Source organism: Suncus etruscus, chromosome 4 (genome assembly GCF_024139225.1).
Source record: "Suncus etruscus isolate mSunEtr1 chromosome 4, mSunEtr1.pri.cur, whole genome shotgun sequence".
NCBI classification, from domain to species: domain Eukaryota; kingdom Metazoa; phylum Chordata; class Mammalia; order Eulipotyphla; family Soricidae; genus Suncus; species Suncus etruscus.
In genome coordinates, this window is record NC_064851.1 from 30,400,563 (window position 1) to 30,425,140 (window position 24,578).

Here is a 24,578-nt window from a genome sequence, read left to right on the forward strand (position 1 = left end):
TACTTTCTTACTCTCTCTTTGGCTCCAGATTTTGTTTTAAGGAATATTTTTGGTAACTTTATTTCTTTGCTTGTAATTGGCCTATTTGGGCTTTTTGCTACCTTCTAATTTGGACATGGAAGATTGGATGATTCTATAAATTCAGCCATTTCTTCAAGGTTCTCTTAAGTGACTCAAAATTATTAAAACAGTCGATTATAACCTTTTGCCTACTGTGATATCAGATGCTACTTCTCCCCTTTCATTTCTGGTCTTATTTATTCTTTTTCTGCAGTTGTTTAGAGCTGCATATTTTCAGTTTTCCTTTTACAATTTAAAAAAAAATACTAAGAAAAGCCAGAGAGAAAGTACAGGTATTAAGGCACACACTTTGCATGTGACTGAATAGTTTGATTCCCAGCACCACATACAGTTCCCCTCAGGAGTGATCACAGAGTATAGAGCCGACATTAAATAATAACAATAATTTAAGAGCTGGAAAGCACAAGATTTTGGTTAGTTTTTCAAAGCTTATTTTATAATTGCTTTATTAAGGAAATTCAACCCACATTTCCTTTTTTTGGAAGAGAGTTTCCCAAGCGAGTTCTGAGGGCCTGGGGTCTGCTCCTAATGATACTCAGACAACCAGCTTGCATGGTTTAATGCTCAGGCTCAGAAGTGTGGAGGGGCATCACACCACTCCCCAAACCTCTTCAGTGCCTGGGAAAGTATGTAGTGCTGGGGTTCAAACTCAGGACTCTATGCATCCAAGGTTCATGTGCTCTAGCTTCAGAATCAACCCAGCCCCTCTACATGCTTTTTCTTACCTATAAATGACTTTAAACTTACCTTCAACATTCTCCTCAATTTGATAAGAGGTGTAAGCTTTAAAATCCTCTGAGGGGCCGGAGAGGTGGCGCTAGAGGTAAGGTGTCTGTCATTCAAGCGCTAGCCAAGGAAGGACCGCGATTCGATCCCCCGGTGTCCCATATGGTCCCCCCAAGCCAGGGGCAATTTCTGAGCGCTTAGCCAGGAGTAACCCCCGAGCATCAAATGGATGTGCCCCCCCTCCAAAAAAAAGATCCTCTGAATGTCTGATTAAAGACTCAAGGGTTTATTTACCATTGCCTTGCTTCATTAGTGATATGATTGTGCGATGCATGCTCATTCTATTTTGAAATGAACTAATTTCTATCATTTCATGTTCCCAACTTGTCTGTCCTAATTTCCCCAGTTTGATGCTGACCGTGATGAGGATGAGGTGTTCCATGACATCACCATGGCAGTTGACAGCAAGTTATTTCCAAACAAAGAGGCTACAGCAGGTAAGTCCCTGTGTCCTTTGGGCAACAGTGCACTTTGATCCCTTGCCAAGTGTCTGCAGCATTGTAGTAATGAAACTCAACAAATTGCTGTAAGGTCTGAAGGGTGACATAGCCATCTAAGATTTTTACCTTCTAGTTAAAAATAAAGATGCAAAGCAAAATAACTGTGCATCTGGCCCTTTCTTCCAGTCACTGAACAGGTAAATTAGCATTTAGTTACTATGCAGCTCTGGACCTATGTTCTGTAACTGGAAACAAATATCTAATCTAGCGCATTATTTATGCTATAATTAAGTTACGTTACACACACACATACATGAACACATACATACCAGGACTCCTGATTCATAAGTGATTCCCCATGCACACATCTACCCTGGTGCACAGCCCCTGTGTCTATCCCCTTTTCTCCCACCCCCAGCCATACTATGCCTGGAAGTTGTAGTTAGAAAGCAAGTAATACACATAATCACACCCATCCTGTAGTAATTATTCACAGTTTTGGGTCCATCCTTATCTTTCACCCTGACTGGATCAAGTCATTGTGCCTCATGGTTTTGACTATTAATTCTCTGTGAAAAACTTTCTAGTCTTTGTCCAAGTCCTGTTTTATCTTTGATTGTGGCCTCAGTGGGGAAAAGCCAAAAGTTCTTGGCTCTAGAAAGAATAATAATCACTTAAAATTTTAAACCATATTTGTAATCTACTCCCTGTCATTCAAAGAAATACCAAGGTTTCTGGGAAAGCCAGAGAACCCAGATTACTGATGTCCATTCTTCTGCCTCATTTTTCATTGAATTTTATAAGAAAAAGATAGTCTATTACAGGTACAATTGAACTATTTGTCAAGCCTGTAAGATTATTTAAACAAAATTACTACTTCTCTGAAAAAATGCTCTGACACCTAAGCTTTTATAGCTGGTGTTTAGTTTAGGATATTTATTTTGACTTCTTACAAAATACGTAAACATTAGATGCCCTTTGTTTTCTAATGCACTTGACTGGAGATGATGATTCAGCTGCATTTTGTTTCTTCCCTACTCTGTGAGTGCCTAGTGGCATCATCCAAGGTCCCCTTGCCCTACAGCAATACTTCTATTCTGGTTTCTGACTAGTTGGTAAATGATATAGGTGCAATGTCCTTGTACCTTCTGAGTCCTTTGGTTATGTTAGTGCCCCATACTAGACCCTAGTAAAATCTCCAAAGATTGACTTTCCACTTTGAGCCCAAGCTTACAAAAAAAGAAGACTTTACCTACAAGTTCTCACCAGAGCCCTCCTGAAGTCCTGGAAAATTGCCTTCTGCTCCAGACCTAAAATAAGTCTGTTCTAAAACAAATGAATAAAATAAATATGACATACATAAAGTTTTAGACTTTAAGACCAAATAAGTAGTTATTAGAAGGAAAGGAGGAAGACTGTGTGGGTAAATCAGGTAAAGGGGTCAGTGATAAAGTATGAAATTTGACTTTTTTAAGTGTTAGACTTAATGTATTCTGTGAACATGGTGATTTTCAGTGACACATGCCTACAAAGTTTATAATATTACAATATACTATGACTTTAATAAAATATTTAAGATGAGAGAACAAACAAATAAACCAGTTATGTGTGTGAGAGACCCCAGCGAAGAGTGTGAGCCAGACAATCTATGGTAAACCAGTTGTACATGGTGCCTCTCTTCCTAAAGGACAACCTCTTTGCCACACTAGGCTACTGCAGCCATCTTCTCTCTTTTGAGAGAACACAGAAACCTGCACCTGTCATTGCAATCTTTTTGTCCCGATGATGTTACTTAGTCTTATACAAATAAAAATTTGTATGTATTTAGTCTCTATGAAATGAGGATTTGATATACATAGTGAAACAATTGTTACAGCCATCTTCACATAGTTACCATTTTCCTGTGGGTGATAAATGAACACCTGAAGTACATTTTTTTAGCAGATGTCCATGTTCAATACAGCATTTCTACCTAGAGTCATCATGTTATATGTTAGATCCTACATAACTGCACTATATCTTTCCTAACTACCATCTTTCCATTTCTCCACCTCTGGGCCCAGAGTAACCATCTCTCTACTCTGTTTCTATGCATTTGACTTTTTAAGAGTTCACATATGAGAACATGCAGTTCAGCTCTTTTAAGAGAACTGGCAAAAATGTTCCTGCCTTCATGACTCAAACTATTCATCACTCTTTGGGTACATGATGGAAGTCCAGTATTTATTTTCATTCACTGGTTGAAGGCTTAGTCATTCCTTGCCATCCTTTTTATCTTTTGTCTGGCTTCTCTCAACTACTGTGAATCCAGTCTACCATGGGATTCTCACAGGATGAAGCTTTGATCACATTATCTTAGAAAAAATAAATGAAACAGCAGAACTTTCAATAACTTTTCTGCCAGCTAATCTCCAGTGTCTTTATATGGCTGGAAACCCTTATCTCAGTTTTTCTACTTTGGATCTCTTCCTGCATCGCTTCCTCCTCCATCTTACCTGCTTTTTCCAATTCCTTAAGCCCTAGGGACCTTCCATATTCTGGTCATTTGCAAGATTTATTTGCAGTCCCTATTTCTTTTCCTGTCCAACAGATCCTATTTTATATGTGATTTCCTCAAGATTTCTCAAGTTCCAGGCCAGCTTCCCATGAGTTTCCTTTTGGAGTTTTATCTCAGTTGTGATTATACAATTTGTTTATTGTTTATTGTAATAATCTGTTTCCCCTTATTAGAGTATGAGACTTCACAAGGGAGCCAGGTGATAGAGAGGGAGAGTTCTTGCAATCAGATGTTTCTTTTCCTGTCAGCCACCCCAACTAAGTCTGTTGCCATGGAGCTGTACCACATTTTTTTAACTGGTTTGTTGTCATGCCATAGAATGTCATTTCTTCAGAGCCTCTACATTTTTGGGTTTTAGCTGTAATGTCACCTGTCCCTAGAGTTCTCTGTAACAGAGCCCTAGGGTAGCATCACTCATTCTCTGTGCTTCAGTTTCCTCATCTCTAAAGTAAGGGGAAAAAATAACACCTGGCTCTTAATTACTGTAAAGAACAAATCGCTTGTATATAGAATATGTAGTTGTTACGTTGAAAAAATTTTATGTTAATAACTTCATCTGGGATTGGAGTGATCACTGGTCTAATACAATGCAACCCCCTTTTCTCTTTTTTCTTATTTTTTGAAGGGCCACGCCCATTGATGCTCAGAGGTTACTCCTGGCTATGCACTCAGAAATTGCTCCTGACTTGGGGAGACCATATGGGATGCTGGAGGATTGAACCGCGGTCCGTCCTAGCCTACTTCTAGGACCACTGCTCTGGCCCCCTCTTTTTTCTTAATCTACTATAGTCTCCTCTTTCATAGTCTTTCCCAGCCCCTATTGTGAAGTTTCTAAAGAGCCATCTACTGCATTATCACCCATAACCACCAGCACCCAATACCTCAAGCACACCTTCTAATCCCCTCTGCTGACTGGATGCTTTCTTCAAATAAATTAGTTCTTTGAAGAAGAGTTCTGGAAGCTGTTACTAACATTTTTCACACCTATTGGAATTAGAGCTGGAGTCTCTGTCCCTGGTGCCTAGGACTCTTAGGAGAAACTTAACATTATAGAGTAAATGCATCAGATCAACATCTGCAAAATTAAATGTTTTTTTTGTTTTGGTTTTTTTTTTTTTTTTGGTTTTTCGGCCACACCCATTTGACGCTCAGGGGTTACTCCTGGCTATGAGCTCAGAAATCGCCCCTGGCTTGGGGAGCCATATGGGACACCGGGGGATCGAACCGCGGTCCATCCGCTTGCAAGGCAGACACCTAACCTGTAGCGCCACCTTCCCGGCCCCTGCAAAATTAAACGTAAAGGTCCTTTTTTTTCAGTCATTCTGCTTATTGACCAAATAAATACTTTCTAAAAGTTTTGTTCTTACATTTAGAGATGAAAAAATGTTTACATAAAATTGTACACTGTTTTGAAAGGGACAGAATGGAGATTGAGGGGGGGGCTCTGCTTTACTCAAACAAGCAGATGAAACATTAGGGGAGGTTTATCTACATATACCCTCATTGTCTGCAAAACCCTACTTTGTAAGAGATTTTCTTTGTTTGATACTCAAAACAGAAGGAGGGTTTTCTTAAAACTTTAGATTGAAGGCTTACTAGGAGAGAAAAGATACAGAAGAGTTTCTTAAAAATGGTGTGCCTGTCCTCTCCTGCCTCTATTTTCACTTAAATTTAAGGATGCAACATAAAATAGTATTTTCAAAGACCACTCTTGTGCCTGATATCTGGTGTTACTGAATTCTCCCTACTCTTGCTCTATTTCAGCACCTGCCATTGTGTGCTAGATAGAAGAATGATTTTTAAATCTGAGAAGAAATTGAGAATTTTAAAGTAGGGGGAAGTGACAGCTATGTTATTATTTTTTTTCAGAATGTTTTGATTTTGCTGGTTTTTTTTAAGTAACAAGATTGCTGCAGTTGTTTTCTGTGTAAATTGTCAAATTAATGAAGGCACAAATATGTACATCTATCTATATTTACCCCCAGTTTTGTATGTCAAACCTTCAATTATTATTAAAGGCCCGATTTCAGTAAGCCAGGCAACCAATACTAAAAGAAAATGAAAGCTATTCAATTATTATTTGAGCTGATAATTACATCTTTTGTCTACGGCCTCCTATGATATATTAGTCCTGTTGCCAAGAGCAGTAACATGTCAAGAAATTCCATCCCTTATTGAAAAATAAAATGTCTGTTAAAGGCACTTTATAAGGAAAGTCAATTTATTTTTCCTTACAAGTATGAGTCATTTTTCCCTTTGTGATAAAAAGATCTCTTCATGCTACTATTGCTGAAGATATTTTTATAATAGTCGTGTATAATTTGAAATATTAATGTGTAATGCCTGTTAACTGGGTCATTTAAGAGCCCTTCAAATTGAACTTTTTCATGAGAGAAAAGTCCTAATTAAATAAGTGGGACACAGGAGCTCTACTAACTATATGTTTAATAAGCCTTTGTGTTCAGAACCCATTCTCAGTTCACAGTAATCATACTGAATACAGATGAGATAAAGTATCTTTTGAATCACTGTATCTTTGATCACTTGCAGTAGTCAGTGGAGAATAATATGCATATTGGAGAAATAATGAAAGCTAAATAAAACAGGCTTTGCCTTTAATGATATCTTCAATAGTGGTGACTGTGATTGTCACACGTTGAAGTGACACTTCTTGATTCCACTTCTGCTTGTTCTATTCTACAGCTACTACCCTATAACCCATCTCATCATCAGCCATTCACTGTTACTTATTTTCTCCAAATGTCACAGAGGCACTATACTGTCCCTGGTCCTTTCTGTAGAGTGCCTAAATGACGGATCCAATGTACAAAGCCATGTGGACAGCTTTTGCTTAGAATTGAGAATCAGCTGGATGTGTTAGGAGAAATCAATACAATGTACAAAGCTGTTACTGCTTAGTATTTAATCAGTATGATAAATATCAGGAATAATGATTTTAGAAAAATAACAAAAAAAGGAAGAGGTAAGAAAAGACTATCTGTGAACACATTTTGTATCTTTGGGGGAAGAAAGTGTTAAAACTGTCTTGGTAGAGACCTGTATTCCAAAGGTATCTAAGACATTTTAAAAACTCTATTAAATATTGTTCATTGAATATTCTGGCATCAAGAATTATTTGGCAAAGCGCAGTTCAATGAAACATACAGTGTCTGTTTTGTCATCACATGTATAATAATATTTTATGGGAAGTGCTGAATTCTGCCTCCCTGCCTATTGGATGATATGTGTTTCTCAGCAGGAATAAGTGATTAAATGAAAATGACAAGTCAAATGTACTTCAGAAACCCTGTTATGAGAAATTACTGGTTTGAATTTGAGCCTTAGAAATTAATGTGTAAGCAATTTAACAAAACCTTTGGGACTAGGATTTTTATTAAATTTGGTGTCAGAGGGATAGTATAGAGGTCAATGTAGTTGCCTGGTATGAAATTGATCCTAGTATGATCCTTGGCACACAGGATCTACCAAGCATCAACATGATGATCCCTGAGCACAGAGCCAGGAGTAGCCCCTAAGTACTACCTAATATAGCCTAGTTCCTCTTCTCCACCCTCACCCCCGAAGAAGTTAACCGGCTTCTTGGTCAGGGACTTAGGTGAAAATTTTCTCCCATTTTCTCATTTTCTCAGTGAGCAAAGTCAATTCTTATTTTGGAAATGCCAGTGGTCTTCTCCCACTTTTATTTTCTTTTAACGTTTCTTCCAGGACAGTTATTAGTTCCCCACATAAGGTGCTTCAATTCCTGGGAAATGTATTGTCCTCAGAATTCATACTCATGGTTCCTTGTGAAAACTCCCTTCTTTACACTTAGTTAAAGCAATGCTCTTTCTTTTTGATGATGACAAATCTTTTCCAAATAAGATTTTCATCTTAAAGGTCGAAACATTTGGTGTTCCGGGGCCTGAGAGTTATGCCCAGCAGCACTGTAAGAATCTTGTGACACTAGAGATTTGACCCGGGTCTTCACATGCAAGGCATGCACACTGATCCTCAAATTCTCTCCTAGCACCAGAATTTTTGTGAAAACAATATAACCATCATAGCAATAGAAAACTCAGTGGGAGATTGTGCTAGAACACTTAGAAAACATCATTAGGGGCCAGAGTGATAGCACAATGAATGGGTGCTTGACTTGCACATGGCCAAACCAGGTTCGATCCCCCACATTCCATATGCTCCCCCAAGCCTACCAGGAGTAATTTCTTTGTGCAGAGCCAGGAATAACACCTTAGTGCCACCAAATGTGGCCCAAAAACTAAAATAAAATTAAAAGACTCTATTTAAAAAGAAACAAAGAAAACAACTTTAAAAAGAAGATGCATGGGTCTGGGGCCAGAATGATAATAGCACAGTGGTAGGACATTTTCCTTGCACACAGCCACCCCAGGACAGACCCAGATTCAATTCCTGGCATACCATATGGACCCCCAAGCCTGATAGGAGCAATTTCTGAGTGCAGAACCAGGAGTAACCCCTGAGTGCCACCGAGTGTGACCCAAAAATCCAAAACAAAGAAAAGAAAGATTGGTCTAGATTCTAGAAGGATAGTACAACTTGTTGGGCCCTTATCTTTCATTCAGCTGACCTGGGTTTGATCCCTGGTACCCTATATGATCCCCAAAGCCTGGCAAAGAAGGATCCCTGAGAATCACATCAGAAGTAACCCCTGAGCACCACTGGGAAAACTGTTCCCCCTCTTCAGATAATTTTTTTTTCTTAACCTTAGGTTCAAGTGACCTTGATCCTTCAATGTTGTTGGACACTGGGGAGATCATTGACACGGGGTCTGATTATGAAGATCAGGTAATTAAAATCTAAAAGCTGTTTTTTATTTAAAGCATTTTATTTGAGCTCTTCTAGAAGTTTTATGAAATTTGGAATTATTAATAATTTTTGAAATATTTTCAGATAACTAATGGCAAAGTCCATGATAAATCACAGTGACTTCCAACTTTCACTCACTAACCATGGCCCTTTTGCTTTCCCTTATCTATAAACACAAAACATCAATAACAAAAATGGTTACATGAAATAGAAATGAAGTTACATGAACCTCTCTTCCTGAGAAATTTGCCTCTTTTTATCTCTTGCAGTAAAAAACCTATAGTAAATATTCGGTCTCAGTTTTAGATTCAGAACTCTGCTTCTCTATTTTACATCTTTGAATGGCACAAATCTCAGAAACAAGAATTTAAATATATTTTCTGTCTGAATAAAACCAAAGAAATTTATCTGGGTCATTTATTCTCAACAGAAAAACTTTCTCTATTGCTAAATTTTAATGTCATAAAATAGTTGGCAAATGGTCCAACTTGCTAATTTGTTCTTATTTTTAAGAATTATGTCATAAACTTCCTTCCACCTCTCATCAGTATGCATCTGTAATGACTGAATGCCAAGAAAACATGTTTTTCTGGGATTTTTTCCCCTTATATTCAACTAATATATGTCACATATAAAACAGATCTGATGCGGATAATATCTAATGGTTCTGCATTTCACATACACATTTACAATTTGGTCTTCAAACACATCAAGTTTCTTGAATTTTAACACAAAACAAGAAGATATTGACAAGCAATATGAGAGCTACTACGTATGTAATGTTTTTAGCACTTAATATGTACTAATCTTTGTGCTAAATTCCTTAATTTGATTATCTCACTAATTCCTCATAGCATCTCTAAGAAATAGAAATTACTAAACCTATGTCATAGGAATAATGTAGACAAGGCATTAAACAAAGGAAAGTTGCACTAGTGAATGGGGGGGTGGACATTTATGGCTGGAACCCAATTGCGAACCAGTTTGTAATGGTGCTTAAATAAAGCAATTACTATCAACAAATAATAAAATAAAAAATAGTTATTAGTCTATAGTTACACAAATTTCACAGTGGAAAAGAAAACATTTGGTATATACCTTAACAGATGCACTATACTGCCTCCTAGATGAAGACAAGCCAATCAGTGTATGACTTTTGAAGCTTATTCAATTATTTTAAGAACCTATAAGACATATAAACAGATTAAATCTTGCCTTTTGATTCAACATGAATAGAGCTAGAAGTTATATGTTAAATGAGTTGTCAGAACTAGGATGAGCTCACTTGTACATGGTTTATGAAGAAATATCGGGATTGAATAACAATAATAATAACAAGATCTTGGACTTGACTAGAGTTGAAATTACAGAGCAGTATGGCCAAGAGCAGGGGTGATAAAGGAAAAGACAGACCAAAAGTGACCATAGGACTGAGGTGGAGGGTCTTGGGCTCTTTAGTGGTGATGAAGGTACAGTAACTGTATGCTGAAAGAGTAAACGTTAATACTTTTGTTTTGTTTTGTTTTGTTTTTTCAAAGTAACGTAAAGGACAACTTTTTAAAGGACAGCTACAAAAATTTTTAATCTTCATCTTCATTCTGACTTACATTGTTTTTTTTGTGTATGTGTGTGTTTTTATTTAAACAACTTTATTACATACATGATTGTGTTTGGGTTTCAGACATGTAAAGAACACCACCCATCACCAGTGCAACATTCCCATCACCAATGTCCCAAATCTCCCTCCTCCCCACCCGACCCCCACCTGTACTCTATACAGGCTTTCTATTTCTCTTGTACATTTTCATTATTAGGATAATTCAAAACGTAGTTATTTCTTTAACTAAACTCATCCCTGTTTGTGGTGAGCTTCATGAGGTGAGCTGTAACTTCCAGCTCTTTTCTCTTTTGTGTCTGAAAGTTATTATTGCAAGAATGTATTTCATTTTCTTAAAACCCATAGATGAGTGAGACCATTCTGCGTCTTTCTTTCTCTCTCTGACTTATTTCACTCAGCATAATAGATTCCATGTACATCCATGTATAGGAAAATTTCATGACTTCATCTCTCCTGACAGCTGCATAATATTCCATTGTGTATATGTACCACAGTTTCTTTAGCCATTCATCTGTTGAAGGGTATCTTGGCTGTTTCCAGAGTCTTGCTATGGTAAATAGTGCTGCAATGAATATAGGTGTAAGGAAGAGATTTTTGTATTGTATTTTTGTGTTCCTAGGGTATATTCCTATATGGTATAGCTGGGTCATATGGGAACTCGATTTCCAGTTTTTGGAGGAATCTCCATATTGCTTTCCATAAAGGTTGAACTAGACATTAATACTTTTGTAATCATGTTATCTCAACTACAGTAAGCATGAAGTAAATTCACAGGAAATAATTTTTTAAGATACTAGCAAAGGGGCCTGGAGAGATAGCACAGCGGTGTTTGCCTTGCAAGCAGCCGATCCAGGACCAAAGGTGGTTGGTTCGAATCCCGGTGTCCCATATGGTCCCCCATGCCTGCCAGGAGCTATTTCTGAGCAGACATCCAGGAGTAACCCCTGAGCACCGCCGGGTGTGACCCAAAAAAAAAAAAAAAAAGATACTAGCAAAGATATGTTAAACAATTCCTATTGTAGGTGGTCTGGTAATCTGAAACTATGGACTAGACAAATTTCTGCTACATAGAGCAAGAAACAGCATCAGAGTGATAATATAGTGCGTAAGGATCTTGTCTTACACATAGCCTATCTTAAATCAATCCCTGGTGTCCCTGAGTCCCACTAGGAATAACCCTGAAATCATCAAGTCTGACACAAAAACAAAACAAATAAACAATAAAAACAAAAAAAAGAAAGAAAATTCAAAGAAGATATAACAGAAAAGTGTGAAAGAAATCTACTTTTTGTAGAGTACACCCACTCTATGTCCTCATACTCTATTTTGGGGGAGTACATCCTTACACTCTATATGTGTATAAGACTCATGAACTCGCCAAAGTTCTAATGCATTACACTAGCAAAATGGTCCATTGAGGTGACTCAAGCCTCTCACATCTCTTTTCTCTTTGGTAACTATTATGTTTTTCATAGTCTAAGATATACTTTGGTATATTTTGTCACTTCTTTTTCTTGAATTATTTATATTCCATTCATTAATTAAACAATCTTATCATTGTCTTTTCCTTTGTGATATTTTTTCATTACCATAAGTACTAGCCACATTGTTGCAAAAAGTGCAATTTCATTATTTTAAACAACTTAGTAGCTCTTCATATGTATATATGATCTATATTAACTAAAATAGCCTTATTAAGGAGATAATATTTAAGCAAATATTTGGCATATAACATAAAAAAATAACACAGAAGACAGTTGTGAAAAATATTTAAGGCAGAAATGGGGAAATACTTTTTTGCCAAGAGCCATTTGGATATTTATAATATCATTCAAGGACCATACAATATGGGTATACAGAAGACAGCCAGCCAATAAGATGCATATGTATCTGTCTTGTGATGTACTAAGATATAAAATCACAAGATTTTGTGGACCTTATGCACTCCTGTTAGAAAGTAACAGCAATGTTAGTGAGCCCAGTTAAATAAAGCAAAAACTTGCATTTATTGATCACTTGCTTATAAACCAGATATTAATTTTTGGCTTATGTAAAAAAAGAATTTTTTTAATTCTTATGGTAACACAAGTTAAAGTTGAGGAAATTAAAACTTATAAAAATTAAATAACTTTTGGGGCCAAAGTGGTGGCACAGTTGTAAGGCGTTTCCCTTGCATGGGTCAGACCAAAGACAGACTGTGGTTCAATCCCCGGCATCCCATATGGTCCCCCAAGCCAGGAGCAATTTCTGAGCACATAGCCAGTGTGGCCCAAAATCAAAAAAATCAAATAACTTTTAATGTCTCAAAGCTAATAAGCTATAGAATGAGGATTTCTTCTATACTAGTAGCCCAAGGGGGCAAAGAAGGGGGATATGAGATGCATGCTGGGAACAGGAGTGGAGGGAGGGCAACACTGGTAGTGGAAATGCCCCTGATTCAATGTCACTATGTACCTATGTACCTAAAATATTATTGTGAAAGATTTGTAATTCACTTTGGTCAAAATAAAAGTTGTTAAAAATTTTTGTTGTTGTTAAAAAATTTGTTGTCCTTGAGCTCAGGACCACGTGGCTCCATCCCCCATTAACTGGCAGGTCATCAGGGTACAGGAAAGTGGTGGGTAGAAATCTCACTCACGGGCCCGGAGAGATAGCACAGCGGTGTTTGCCTTGCAAGCAGCCGAACCAGGACCAAAGGTGGTTGGTTCAAATCCCGGTGTTCCATATGGTCCCCTGTGCCTGCCAGGAGCTGTTTCTGAGCAGACAGACAGGAGTAACCCCTGAGCACTGCTGGGTGTGGCCCAAAAACAAACAAACAAAAAAAAAACAACTCACTCACAAGCAGGCTTCAGGAAGTATCAGCTTTATTCATATCCTATCTACCACATGTGTGGTCAATCTTAACCATTTACGCATGCTATCCTTAGCTTGCCCTGCATCTTAGCTTTTCCAGCTATGTCTCCTCCTGTTACCTCTCTATGCTGGCAAATGCTCAAATAAACCAACAAGAAAGATATTATTAAGGTCTCTGGTAATCTATCATTCATTTTGGTTAACAACTATTTAGTATCTATCTTTGCTGCATTTGAATTACCATTCTTTTACTGTAATGTAAATATTTTAGACTTTGTGAACTACATGATCTTTGATGCAGCCAAACTCTGTCATTGTATTGAAAAAGGTCTTGATTGTAATTAAGCATGCTGATTATGTTCCAGTGAAACTTTATGCATACTAAATTTTAAATTACATAATTTATATGATTTATTTTTAACCACTGAAACTTTTAAAACCCCTCATTAACTGCAAGACCATACACAGATAAGCCAGAGGGTGGATCTGACCTGAAGACCATAGTTTTCTGACTGCAACTCTAAGCCATCCCCTGGTCTTGGTATTGTCCTCCCCATTGGCTTCTATTAACTCTAAAGTATTTAGTAGTACTCTCTGAGATTCACTTCTATGATCTCAATGTACCATCACTTATGTGAGATAGATATTATTATCTTAATTTTACTAATGAGAAAACAGAGGCATAAGAAAGTTAAGAATTTATTTTTCATAACTATAGCACAGCGGGGAGGGTGTTTGCCTTACCTGCAGCCAACCCAGGATAGACCCGGATTTGATCCCCAGCATCCTATATGATGAGTGCAGAGCCAGGAGTAAGCCCTGTGCACCACTGGGTGTGGCTCAAAAAAAAGAAAAAAAGAAAAAGAAATTTTTGTTATTTTTTGGGGGGGGGGCCACACTTGGTGACGCTCAAGAGTTACTCCTGGCTATGCACTCAGAAATCATTCCTGGCTTGGGGACCATATGGGATACTGGGAATAGAACCCAAGTCTGTCCTGGGTTGGTTGTGTGTGAGGCAAATGCCCTACCACTGCGCTATCACTCCAGCCCCAAGAAAAAGAATTTTTTCAGAGGTGTAGATAAAATTTAATCATAGTTGTCTGGCTTCAGAGTCAAGATAGGAAATACGGGCCAGACTCTATATCAATCAATCAATCACACACACACACACACACACACACACACAATCTTTTTTTAATATTTCCCTTTTATGGATTATTTTTTATACAATCACCAAAAAGATAATGAATAGAAAGGGAAAGTGTCCAAGGAAGATGAATCAACATTAACTGCACATGGACCCTTAATAGATTCTTAATTGCTTGTCTTTCAATACACAGAGTATCAAATATGGAGCTTGGTGTTCAAAAAAGGAAATTTCTGGGGAGTACCAAACCCACCTCACCACAGTACTTTGGTTCCCCAGAATGTTTGCTCTCCGTTGGTGCTGCTCCTACGTCTTGGTTCTTTGATTATTGGTTTTCTTGCTTCACTCACAGTTCTTTATTTCAATATAGGCATTCCCTAACATCCAACTATGGCACCTTCACTCCCCGTTGAACAGATTCTTTTTGGAAAAGCTCCTTCATATTCATATTCAGAGCTCCCTAGTGAATTTGTGTCACAAAAGTCTGACAGATAAACAGGAATACTTGGATTTCCATTGTGCATCTCAAATTCAGCATATTCAAAACAACTTACGTCTTCCTCCACAAAATCTGTTCATCCTTCTGTTTTCTCTATTTCTGTGAATGATATCCACCATCCTCTTAGCTTAACCAGAAAGAAGAGCATCGTTCTAGCTGCCTTCTATTCTCTACCTTCCTGCATCAGTTTGATCAAAGAACAGTCATTTTAACCTCACCCACCCCCCAGCCATTTTGAGTGTTAGTAAGTTAAAATCTAAGCAGCTCTAATGATATTCATAGTGTAAGGACATGGGCTCACAAATACCTACTCATAAGTAGGTGAGTTGATTCATGCTTGCTTTCTCCTCATACATTATACATTATATTATTAAAATCTTGGTAAGTTTCTTTTACCTAGTACCCATCATTCAAAACATTACATGGCATTCTAAGGATAAAAACACAGTGTGAAGAGACTGAGAATATATCTGAACAAAATTTTGATATAGTAGAAATGTCAGAATTAGCAAAACTGAAAACTAGACCCAAAAATTAGTAGTATGCTAAGGTCTTAAATGGAAAATGTAGATAATGTGCAAGAATAGACTATATAAGCATAAGATAAAAATTCAAAGAAATACTCAAAAATAAATGTTGGAGATCAAAAACATTGTAAAAAGAATATCTTTGATGATTTATTAGTAGACTGGGGGTAACTGATTTTCAGATCTCTGTGCTCGAGAATATAATCATAGAAACTTCTAAAACTGAGAAGCAAACATAAAAAGACTGAAAAATAGAGCAGAGTATTCAAAAGCTATGAAACAATTCTGAGATGAAATAGAATGGAGTATTCAAACGCTGTGGTAAAATTACAAAATTACATACAATGGGAATACTGGAAGGAGAAAAAAGAGAAATAGAATCAATAATTAATAGCTCCCAACACATAAAGTCTCAACTGGATTCAGTAGTGAATTCTTCCAGACAAGGAAGAAATTACAGTAAATCACCATAAAATCTCTTCCAAATGACAGAAACAGAGAGAATACATTCTAATTTATTCTATCAAGCCATTGTTTTAAGCTATCATTTAACCAAAGCTTTGTGATAGACATTACAGGTAAAAAAAAATATAGAGAGACTTAAGACATCTTGTAAACATATAGGCAAAATATTAGTAATACAATGTAAAGAATTATACATCATAACCAAGTAATATCCTGAATATTCCTTGCTAATTCAACATCTGAAGAACAATTAATGTAATATATATTTATAGACTAAAGAAGAAAATTAATTTTCATATAAGTAAATGCAGAAAAACCACTTGAAATTAACAATAATTCATAATACAAACTAAGTAATGTAGACATAGAGGAAAAATTCCCCAATTTGATAAAAAAAAATCTACAAAAAATCCTACAGGTGGGTTTGGGATGTGGCTTAATGGTGGAATTTTGTCTTGTGGGTGTGTGGCCTCAAATTCTATCCATGGCACCACCTCACCTCACCGAATGTCACCTTGATGAGTGAACATGAAAAGGCACTGTTCAATGGGCTAGAGAGATAGTACAATGGGTAGGGTACTTATACAAAGTCAGACTGGGTTCAATCCCCTGCATCCTGCATGGCTCCTCAAGCTCATCAAGAGTGATCTCTGAGTGCTAATTCAGAAATAAGCTTTGAGTAAGCTTGAGCACCACTGGGTATGGACCCAAAAAACAAAGGACAGACAGCACTGTTCCTATTATTATGGAATATACAGAAATACCTACTCATAAAATACCTAAATAATAAAATAGGTTTAAACTATATGCTGTTGGGAGGTGTGCATATTGCACTTTGCCTATGTGATCATCAAGGTATAGAGACAGTAGATTTGAGGTCAGAACTTGAGTATAAGATAACCAGGTTATGTATGATAAAGTGAGACAACAGGAAAAGATTGGGGCAGAGGAGCAAAGAAGTCTAAAAAGAAGAACTGTGTATAAAAGCAGGAAGAAATATGGCATCTAAAAGATCAAAAGATGCAGAGAGAGCAGGTAGGTGTATGAGCTAAGCCTGGATTGTGGAACTCTAAAGAGCAGACTGGGTTTTCTCTTTTGTTTTGTTTTTTGTTTTTAGGCCACACCCGGTAACGCTCAGGGGTTACTCCTGGCTATGCGCTCAGAAGTCGCTCCTGGCTTGGGGGACCATATGGGACACCGGGGGATCGAACCGCGGTCCATCCAAGGCTAGCTCAGGCAAGGCAGGCACCTTACCTCTAGCGCCACCGCCCAGCCCTGGGTTTTCTGACTTAATCCTAAAACCAACTGGAAACTGTGAAGACTTGTTTGTTGCATTGCTGCCATTGAATGGGGATGTGGTAGCAAAATGATGTGTGATATAATTATTTTTATACTTAAAAATATTTTTCTAAGGACTGGATGGTATAGCTCAGTTGTGGGGCTGCAAGATCAATCCCAGCTCTATGATTTGGGACTCCAAGAGCCATGCACCATTTGTGACCTCTAGCATGGGAAAGATGCGTGAGCATCACATCTGAATGTGACCTTCAGTAAGCACTATAACAAGAATGTGTTGGTTAAACCATCCTTGAATGTGTTGGGGTAATTGAAGAATGCAGCCCTGATAAGTGCCTACCTGTGCAAACACCACGATGGCTTGTCTTTGGTAATTTCAGCAACAACAACAACAACAACAACAAAAATAGAAGTGGGCCAGAGCAATAGCCCAGCAGTAGGGTGTTTGCTTTACATGCAGCTGACCCAGGACGGAACTCGGTTCGATCCCTGGTGTCCCATATGGTCCCCCAAGCCAGGAGCGATTTCTGAGCTCATAGCCAGGAGTAACCCCTGAGTGTCACCGGATTTGGCCCATAAACAAAAACAAAACAAAAGGAAGGGAAAGGAAGGAGGAGGGATATTTAAAACTGAGTCAGGGATTATAAAAGAGATGACTGTTCTGGCTATAGTGTGAGTCCAGTGGGTGGCTGCAGAACAGGCGATGGTGACTGGCTCTGGCACTAGAATGTGGGCTGAACAGGATGTATTTGAGGGACACAGTGGAGCAAAGTCAACAGAACTTCATGTTGGAATGAATATGAGAAAGTGGGGGAGTGATATATTGAAGGTTTTTAAGATGTACTGCTTGGTGGATGGTAGTGACATTCACTATAACACTAAGAAATAACACTAAGAAAATACCAGTTCCATAAGGAAAGAGCATGAGTGTAATTTCAGAGTGCATTATGCATCCAAATAGAGAACTCAAAGTGTGAGATTTAATATACTGATCTGATATTTAGAGGAAAGAGTTGGGTTGCTAATATGAATTTGTGAGCTGCTGAACAAATGTAAAATTTGAGGTTAGGCATTCTAATAGAGAGAGAAAGAAAACAGTTGAGAGAAGGGTCAAAAGTTGCATGGAGGATATTTCAAGTGTAGGTAGAGGTAGTCAAGGCTACAAACATTTATAAAAGACGATGTTATATAAGAGGCAAATCAGTAGAGCATGTTTTTACAATAGCCAAAAAAAATATTATCTCAGGAAGCAGAAGGTTAAGTGTTGATAAAAAGAATAAGAAAAGGAGAGAATGGAAAATGGCTGTTTCGTATATAAAGGAAACTGTATATGGAGGAAAATGGTTAATTTTACAGAAAGCTGTTAGGGAAAGTTGCCATTGTTTGTAATAATAGGCATTTGAGTATGTTTTGAAATGCGTACATGGAGTCCTCTCATGAGGAGAATGAGAGATCGGTATAAAGAGAAAGAGATTCCTATGAATATGGTATGATAGAGTACCAGAACACAAGTGAAGAAATGGGCCTTAGAAGAGAACAGACCACGCGTGGGTTATAACAGAAGGAGCACAGATAGGATTGTAGACTTTGTATGTTTAACAATCAGAAACTGAGCTCCTGACAAATGGTTCCCAAAGACAAAACCATCTGTTAAATCCAAGGTTTGAAATAAATGAAGAGTTGAATTGTTGAAATCAGGGGCAAGTAAATGCAAGAAACATAGCAGGATTGAAAAGTAGTTCAAAAACCCATTATGTGTTAGTGCCTAGAAATTTATTTTGATCTTATAGACCATTTTATTCACTTAGGGAATATCGTTTGAGTGGCCTTGAAATCACAGACACTTTTCTAAGCACAAAAGGTGCTGATTACTGTGGAATTTCCATGAAGCATAGAGATTATACATAGTTCACTTCACTCAATGATGCAATTTGTCCAAGTATGTGCTACAGAAAGGCAATGAGTGGAGATGATGATGGATCAAAGATTCTATCAATACAGGAAGGAGAGTGGACAGAGGACCATAGGAGGCAGAGAAGATATAGCAGTCAAGTTGAAGTCTTTACATTTTTAATTCTGTCTGTCATATATGAGCTAGGTCTTTGTTTAAAAGAATATTTCATCCTAGTATTTCCATTAGAATGATTTCAGATCTTGCTTCTTATTCCTTAAGATTTTTTCTAATAATGGAAAAGTATAACCTTTTCATACCAACCCCCCCTGGACACCAAAATCAATGTGGTTTATTCCTAAGTCTTAGTGATTGATTAAATTTTATTTTGAGCTTCATCACCCAAAAATTTATATTGCTTCCTGATCCTAGTCTCTTGCCAATATTCCTTACAAGAATGAGCATGAATTTTTGCAACCAGTAAAACTGATTCAAATGCATCACCACACTCAAGAGATTGTATGCTCCTTAGCTTTTTCAAACCTGACTTTCTTTATTTACAAAAGCAGACATAATTCCTTGCAGGCTGTCTGGATTAAAAGAAATAATCTATGTAAAATGCCTTATACAGTGGACAATCCAGTGAATATTTTCTCTTCCTCTTTTTTCTTTCTGAAAGAGGTAGCCTATCATGTACCTCTTTTATGTTCATTACAGTGCAACAGAAACAGTGTTGGGATACAAATATACTTATAAATAAAGTCAGAATGCGAGACCTCCTGATTTCAAGAAAGAACAAAGTTAAATGGAATACATTTGTTCATGTGTCTGGGGGATATGTCTTTGTTAGTGTGCATTTTAATTGAATTTCTATAGTGATATCAGTCTCTTATATAGTCAATATATTCAGTGAAAACATGTAGTTTGGTGTATCTCTAAAGCTGATTTTAAATGGTGCCATCCCTAAAACACTGCATTTTTAATAGCTCTGATTATAATAAAAGGACTTAGTTTGTTGCAGTTGCCTTACTGAGTTTCTTGGTAAATCAGGTTTCCATGGCACATCCTAATGAAAGCTGGGAAACTAGAATGCCCACGTTTGCCTATCAGATCTAAAAACTACATGCATTTGATGGTGAGAATTATTGATGGTGTATTAGAAGAATGAAAGAAGGTACTCTAAAGAGATATAAAGGTCAAGAGGATATAAGTCTAACTTTCTCCAAACACTAAAACAAAATTTAGCACCACTTTCTGTGGGTTTAGGCAGATAACTTTTCTGGCTGTCTTTTTTGCCTATAGGCAGTGGAACAAAAGTGATTCTTTAAGGAAGAAAAAAAAGCCAGGAAGATAGCTCTGGAGTCTGAGGCATCTGCCTTGCATCAATAAAGTCCCAAATTCAATTCCCAGCACAGCATGACCCCCTTACCACCAATGGGGATAGCTTGGTGGTCACGGAACACCACTATGACAGCCCTAGAGGCCCTGAGCAGTGCTGGATCAAACATTGAACCATCTATCCTGGTTATCTAAGCATGGTAAGGATTAGCCCCAGGGTCCCTGAACACAACTTAGAGCACCCCCCAAAAGTGTAACCCCCATTTTAAAATTCATAAATTAATATATTTTGACTATTCTTCACTGCAAAGTCGGGGGATGTCCTTCATATTTTCATTAAATAATTTAAATATTTCATGTTAATACTATTGTATTTAATATTTATATTAAATATTTTAAATATTTAAAACCATGTTATAACATTTAGGCTGTCAGTTTTGATCCCACGGTTCAATATAATTTTTTACTTATAAAAGTAAAAGCCCCATCATTATGCCTATCTGGCCAGTCCTATCACAGACTATAGAAGAAATCTTTGCTGAATGAAATGAGAACTGACAGAATTCTTTTATTTCAACTCAATAGGATAGGTTCTTAAGACTAAAATATATAAAGGACTGATCAGGGGGAAAAAAATGAATGTTTTTTGCTTTTCAGAATCCTATTAATCTTGTCAGACTGGCTTTATAATTAATTTCACAGGGCCCAGTGACATCTTATCTGCAGGAATAACCTTGAATGCCATGTCCTTTTGTGGGTAAATGAAAATATTTATGATAACACAATAGTATCACTATCTTAATAAAAAGAAGGAAATAGAGCTCACAGAAACCAGGCATCTAATGTGTGTTAACACCTTTAAAGACAGGAAACAGTTGTTAACAGAACGTCACTAACCTTCTGGGATTATTATGTATTTACAGAAGTAAAGGTAGAGAAAGTGCAGATATCTGAAAACTCAATACAGGCTCAATTACAAACTCCACAGATTTAGATATGAGTGGTAAAAGCAGGATGGGAGGAGGTTGCCATTTTCTCCTCAGAACTGGTTGCCAGGGAAGCAAGGTTACCACTGTCCACTATCTGATTAATTATCTTTCTTTTTCTATAGGTTTAAGGTCATAGAGTAAGTGTCCTTGTTTCCAGTTTTCTGTCAAATCCATGTTTTCATTTGGTATGGAGTTTATGCCAAAATCCAGTAAAGAAGAGGAATATTTAAGTTTAGTCCACATAAGGGCTTTGTGCTGTAGCCTTCATTCCGAATATATAAAAAGAGAATAATATAAATATTAAGTAGCTGATTCTTATCAAAACATTCTTGTAGCTGTAATACACTCTACATGCAGTTGTCTAATCAAGAATACATCACATGATGGCTACATTTTCTCATAACCTCTTCTGAATGTTAATAGAAATACATTATAGAACAATAGTTTTACCACTTTGGATTTTGAAGGAACCCCCTCTTTGTAAATATATTCAGTAACAGCACAAAATAGAAAAATCACCAGTAATAAAAAGTGTGAAAATAAAATTTTCAGTAGAATTTCAGCACCATCGTGAAAGCCTTTAGCAGACAACAGACTGTCCTTATTTAGATGAGTAAATTGCCCATTTCTATTATAGCACTTGGATTATGGCCATTGGGTTACACATCTCTCTCCCCCTGAGACTATACATAGGTACATAACGCATCATTGTAATTCTTTAATTCCTCAAACAGGCTTGATGCAGTACATGAGGACAATTCAGAAATATTTTTCTTCATCACTATGATGTGGAAATATACTGTGAAATATAAGGTAGAAATCTAATCATGCAGATGAGGACTAAAACAAATTTACATGTCACTGGTATTTCTTTTTTAATTTACACTTTCAAAGGAGAGTAGTTAGGGTGCTGAGAGATCTAATATAGAAAGTACTTGAAAGTTCTGGAAATACTTATGTGAATAGATTTATTTTTTCGTGGGCAAAATAACAGACCAACCTCCTATTAGCCTTTCCATGTCAGGATGAGTAGAGTTAAGTTCTTTATCACAGCTCTGTTTCCAGTGTCTTTCATAGCACCTGATGCATTCTCAGTAATTAACTGGTTATTGAAGAAAGTCTGATGTCTTTAGTAAACTATCATATGTAGAAAATATTTCTGCTTTACTAAGAGACAGACAGGCACTACAGATATAAATTTAGAGACATGGAATTTGGAACAGTGAATAAAGGGCTTTTTAGTCACTCAGCCCCATAGCTCATTGAAAATATTTTAAAAATCCTAGTAGCCATTCTTTTATTTTCTTTAATAGTTTCTTTATTTAAGCACCATGTTTACAGAAATGTTCATAATTGGTTTCAGTTATAGAATGTACACCATCCTTCATCAGTGCAACTTTTCCATCACCAACTTTCCCATCCCAAAGATGGGACAGGCAGTCTATTTCTCTCTCTCCTTCTCACCTCTCTCTCTCTCTCTCTCTCTCTCTCTCTCTCTCTCTCTCTCTCTCACACACACACACACACACACACACACACACACACTATCATTGTCATGGTAGTTGTCAGTGCAGTTAATACTCTAACTGGGCTCACCACTCTTTATGGTAAGCTTTATATCATGGGCTGGTTTTCCTGGCTCTCATCTCTATTGTCTCTGGATATTATTGTTATTATCTATTTTATTTTTCTTATATCCCACAAATGAGTGAGACTATGCTATGTCTTTCCCTCTCCCTCTGACACATTTCACTCAAGAGAGTATCTATTTTTATATGGAGTGGGAATTTTTATGCCTTCTAAGATGTTTTTCTATGGTCTCTCATCAAATTGTTTAAGAAAGAACTAAAGCTAAGTGTGTGTATGTGTGTGAGTGTGTGTGTGTGTGGTGTGGTGTGGTGTGTGTCCTGAGCCCACGAGGAATGATCCCAGAGCACAGTAACAAGAGAAATCCCTTAGTATAGTTGGGTGTGCCCCCCCCCCAAAAAAAAAGCAAAAAAAAAGAAGATTCTGATATATGCCTGTCAAGGGAGAGGGCTGGGAGCATTGGTGGTGAGAGACTAATGTTGGAACACTTTATGCCAACATATTATGAACAACTTTGTGATCACTGCATCTTATTAAAAATCAAAAAGAAGGGGAAAAATACTCTCTTAGTACAAACATTAAGTACTTGTGAACCATTGACCTGAAATATGAATGAATTCATTTTCATAACCAGACATAGTAGCTATCATGTAGCCTTATTTAGTTCTTTATGACAAAGCTTCATGGAGATTATATGAGGACTAAGTATAATACATATGGGTTATTGTTCTAAGTTATTACATAAGCATTATATAAATATTACTAAAAACATATTAAGCACATCTCTAAATTGGGCACTATGCTAACTACTATTCAATTACCCTAAAAACACTACCTCTAGCCCCAATTTTCAGTTGACACTTGGGATACTAAGAAACATGCCCCACATGGCACAGCTGAAAAACTAATTAGAGTTATAATACACTTCATTCTATTCATTGCCAAAACCCATGTTCCTGACCTCACCCCTCCACACTGAAAAATGTGGGGTTTTTGCCTGGCATTTATGGGGAACTTTTAGATCAAGATCCTGGAGAAAGACTAGCAATACTAGTAGCCAGGATTTCTCAAGCACCATGATTCTGTCACTCTTGGACACATTTTACACATAGAATTAATGCCCCAAGAAGTTAGGTAACATGTCAAGGAATGAAAATCAAAATATCAGACATCTATATTTTATCACCAACTGAAGCTCTACTTCAGAAGAGCCTTTGGTAGAGCAGGGCATCTTCAGGAAACCAGAAGACACATTCAATTCTAGAATTCAAAGGAAGACAGGTGTTAGGGAGAGGAAGAATTCAAGAATTGAAATCCATTTTACCTCTTTGATTATTCTGCTACAACTTCCCATGATATGATATCAGAAATGGGAATGAACAGAGAGAGAAACAAAAAAGGAAGGGCCTTCAAGGCCTGCATAGTTGGTATGGGAGGGCTATTTTTTTCAAGGAGGAGTGCCTCTCAAGCAATGCCCAGGAGCCCTGGCGCCTCTTCCAGCAATCCTCAATCAATCATAATTGACAACTCAGTGTATGAGCCCAGCCATACTGCAAAGCACAATAGTGCAATGGGGTGCTGAGAGACTACCAGGACTATACTTAGTGATACTTGGGAGTCCATGCAGTGCCAAAGAACACACTCAGGTTGCACACATAA

At 37.2% G+C, this 24,578-nt stretch overlaps 1 protein-coding gene across 2 annotated transcripts in view; it reads left to right on the forward strand.

Moving 5' to 3' along the window:
* Window positions 1–24,578, forward strand: part of AK5 (adenylate kinase 5) — a 283,479-nt gene that overhangs the window by 131,566 nt on the left and 127,335 nt on the right. For both annotated transcript variants that reach the window (XM_049771780.1, XM_049771781.1), the window contains exons 7-8: window positions 1,214–1,304; window positions 8,612–8,688. In XM_049771780.1, coding sequence (XP_049627737.1) covers window positions 1,214–1,304; window positions 8,612–8,688 — 168 coding nt within the window. The remainder of the gene's footprint in view (window positions 1–1,213; window positions 1,305–8,611; window positions 8,689–24,578) is intronic.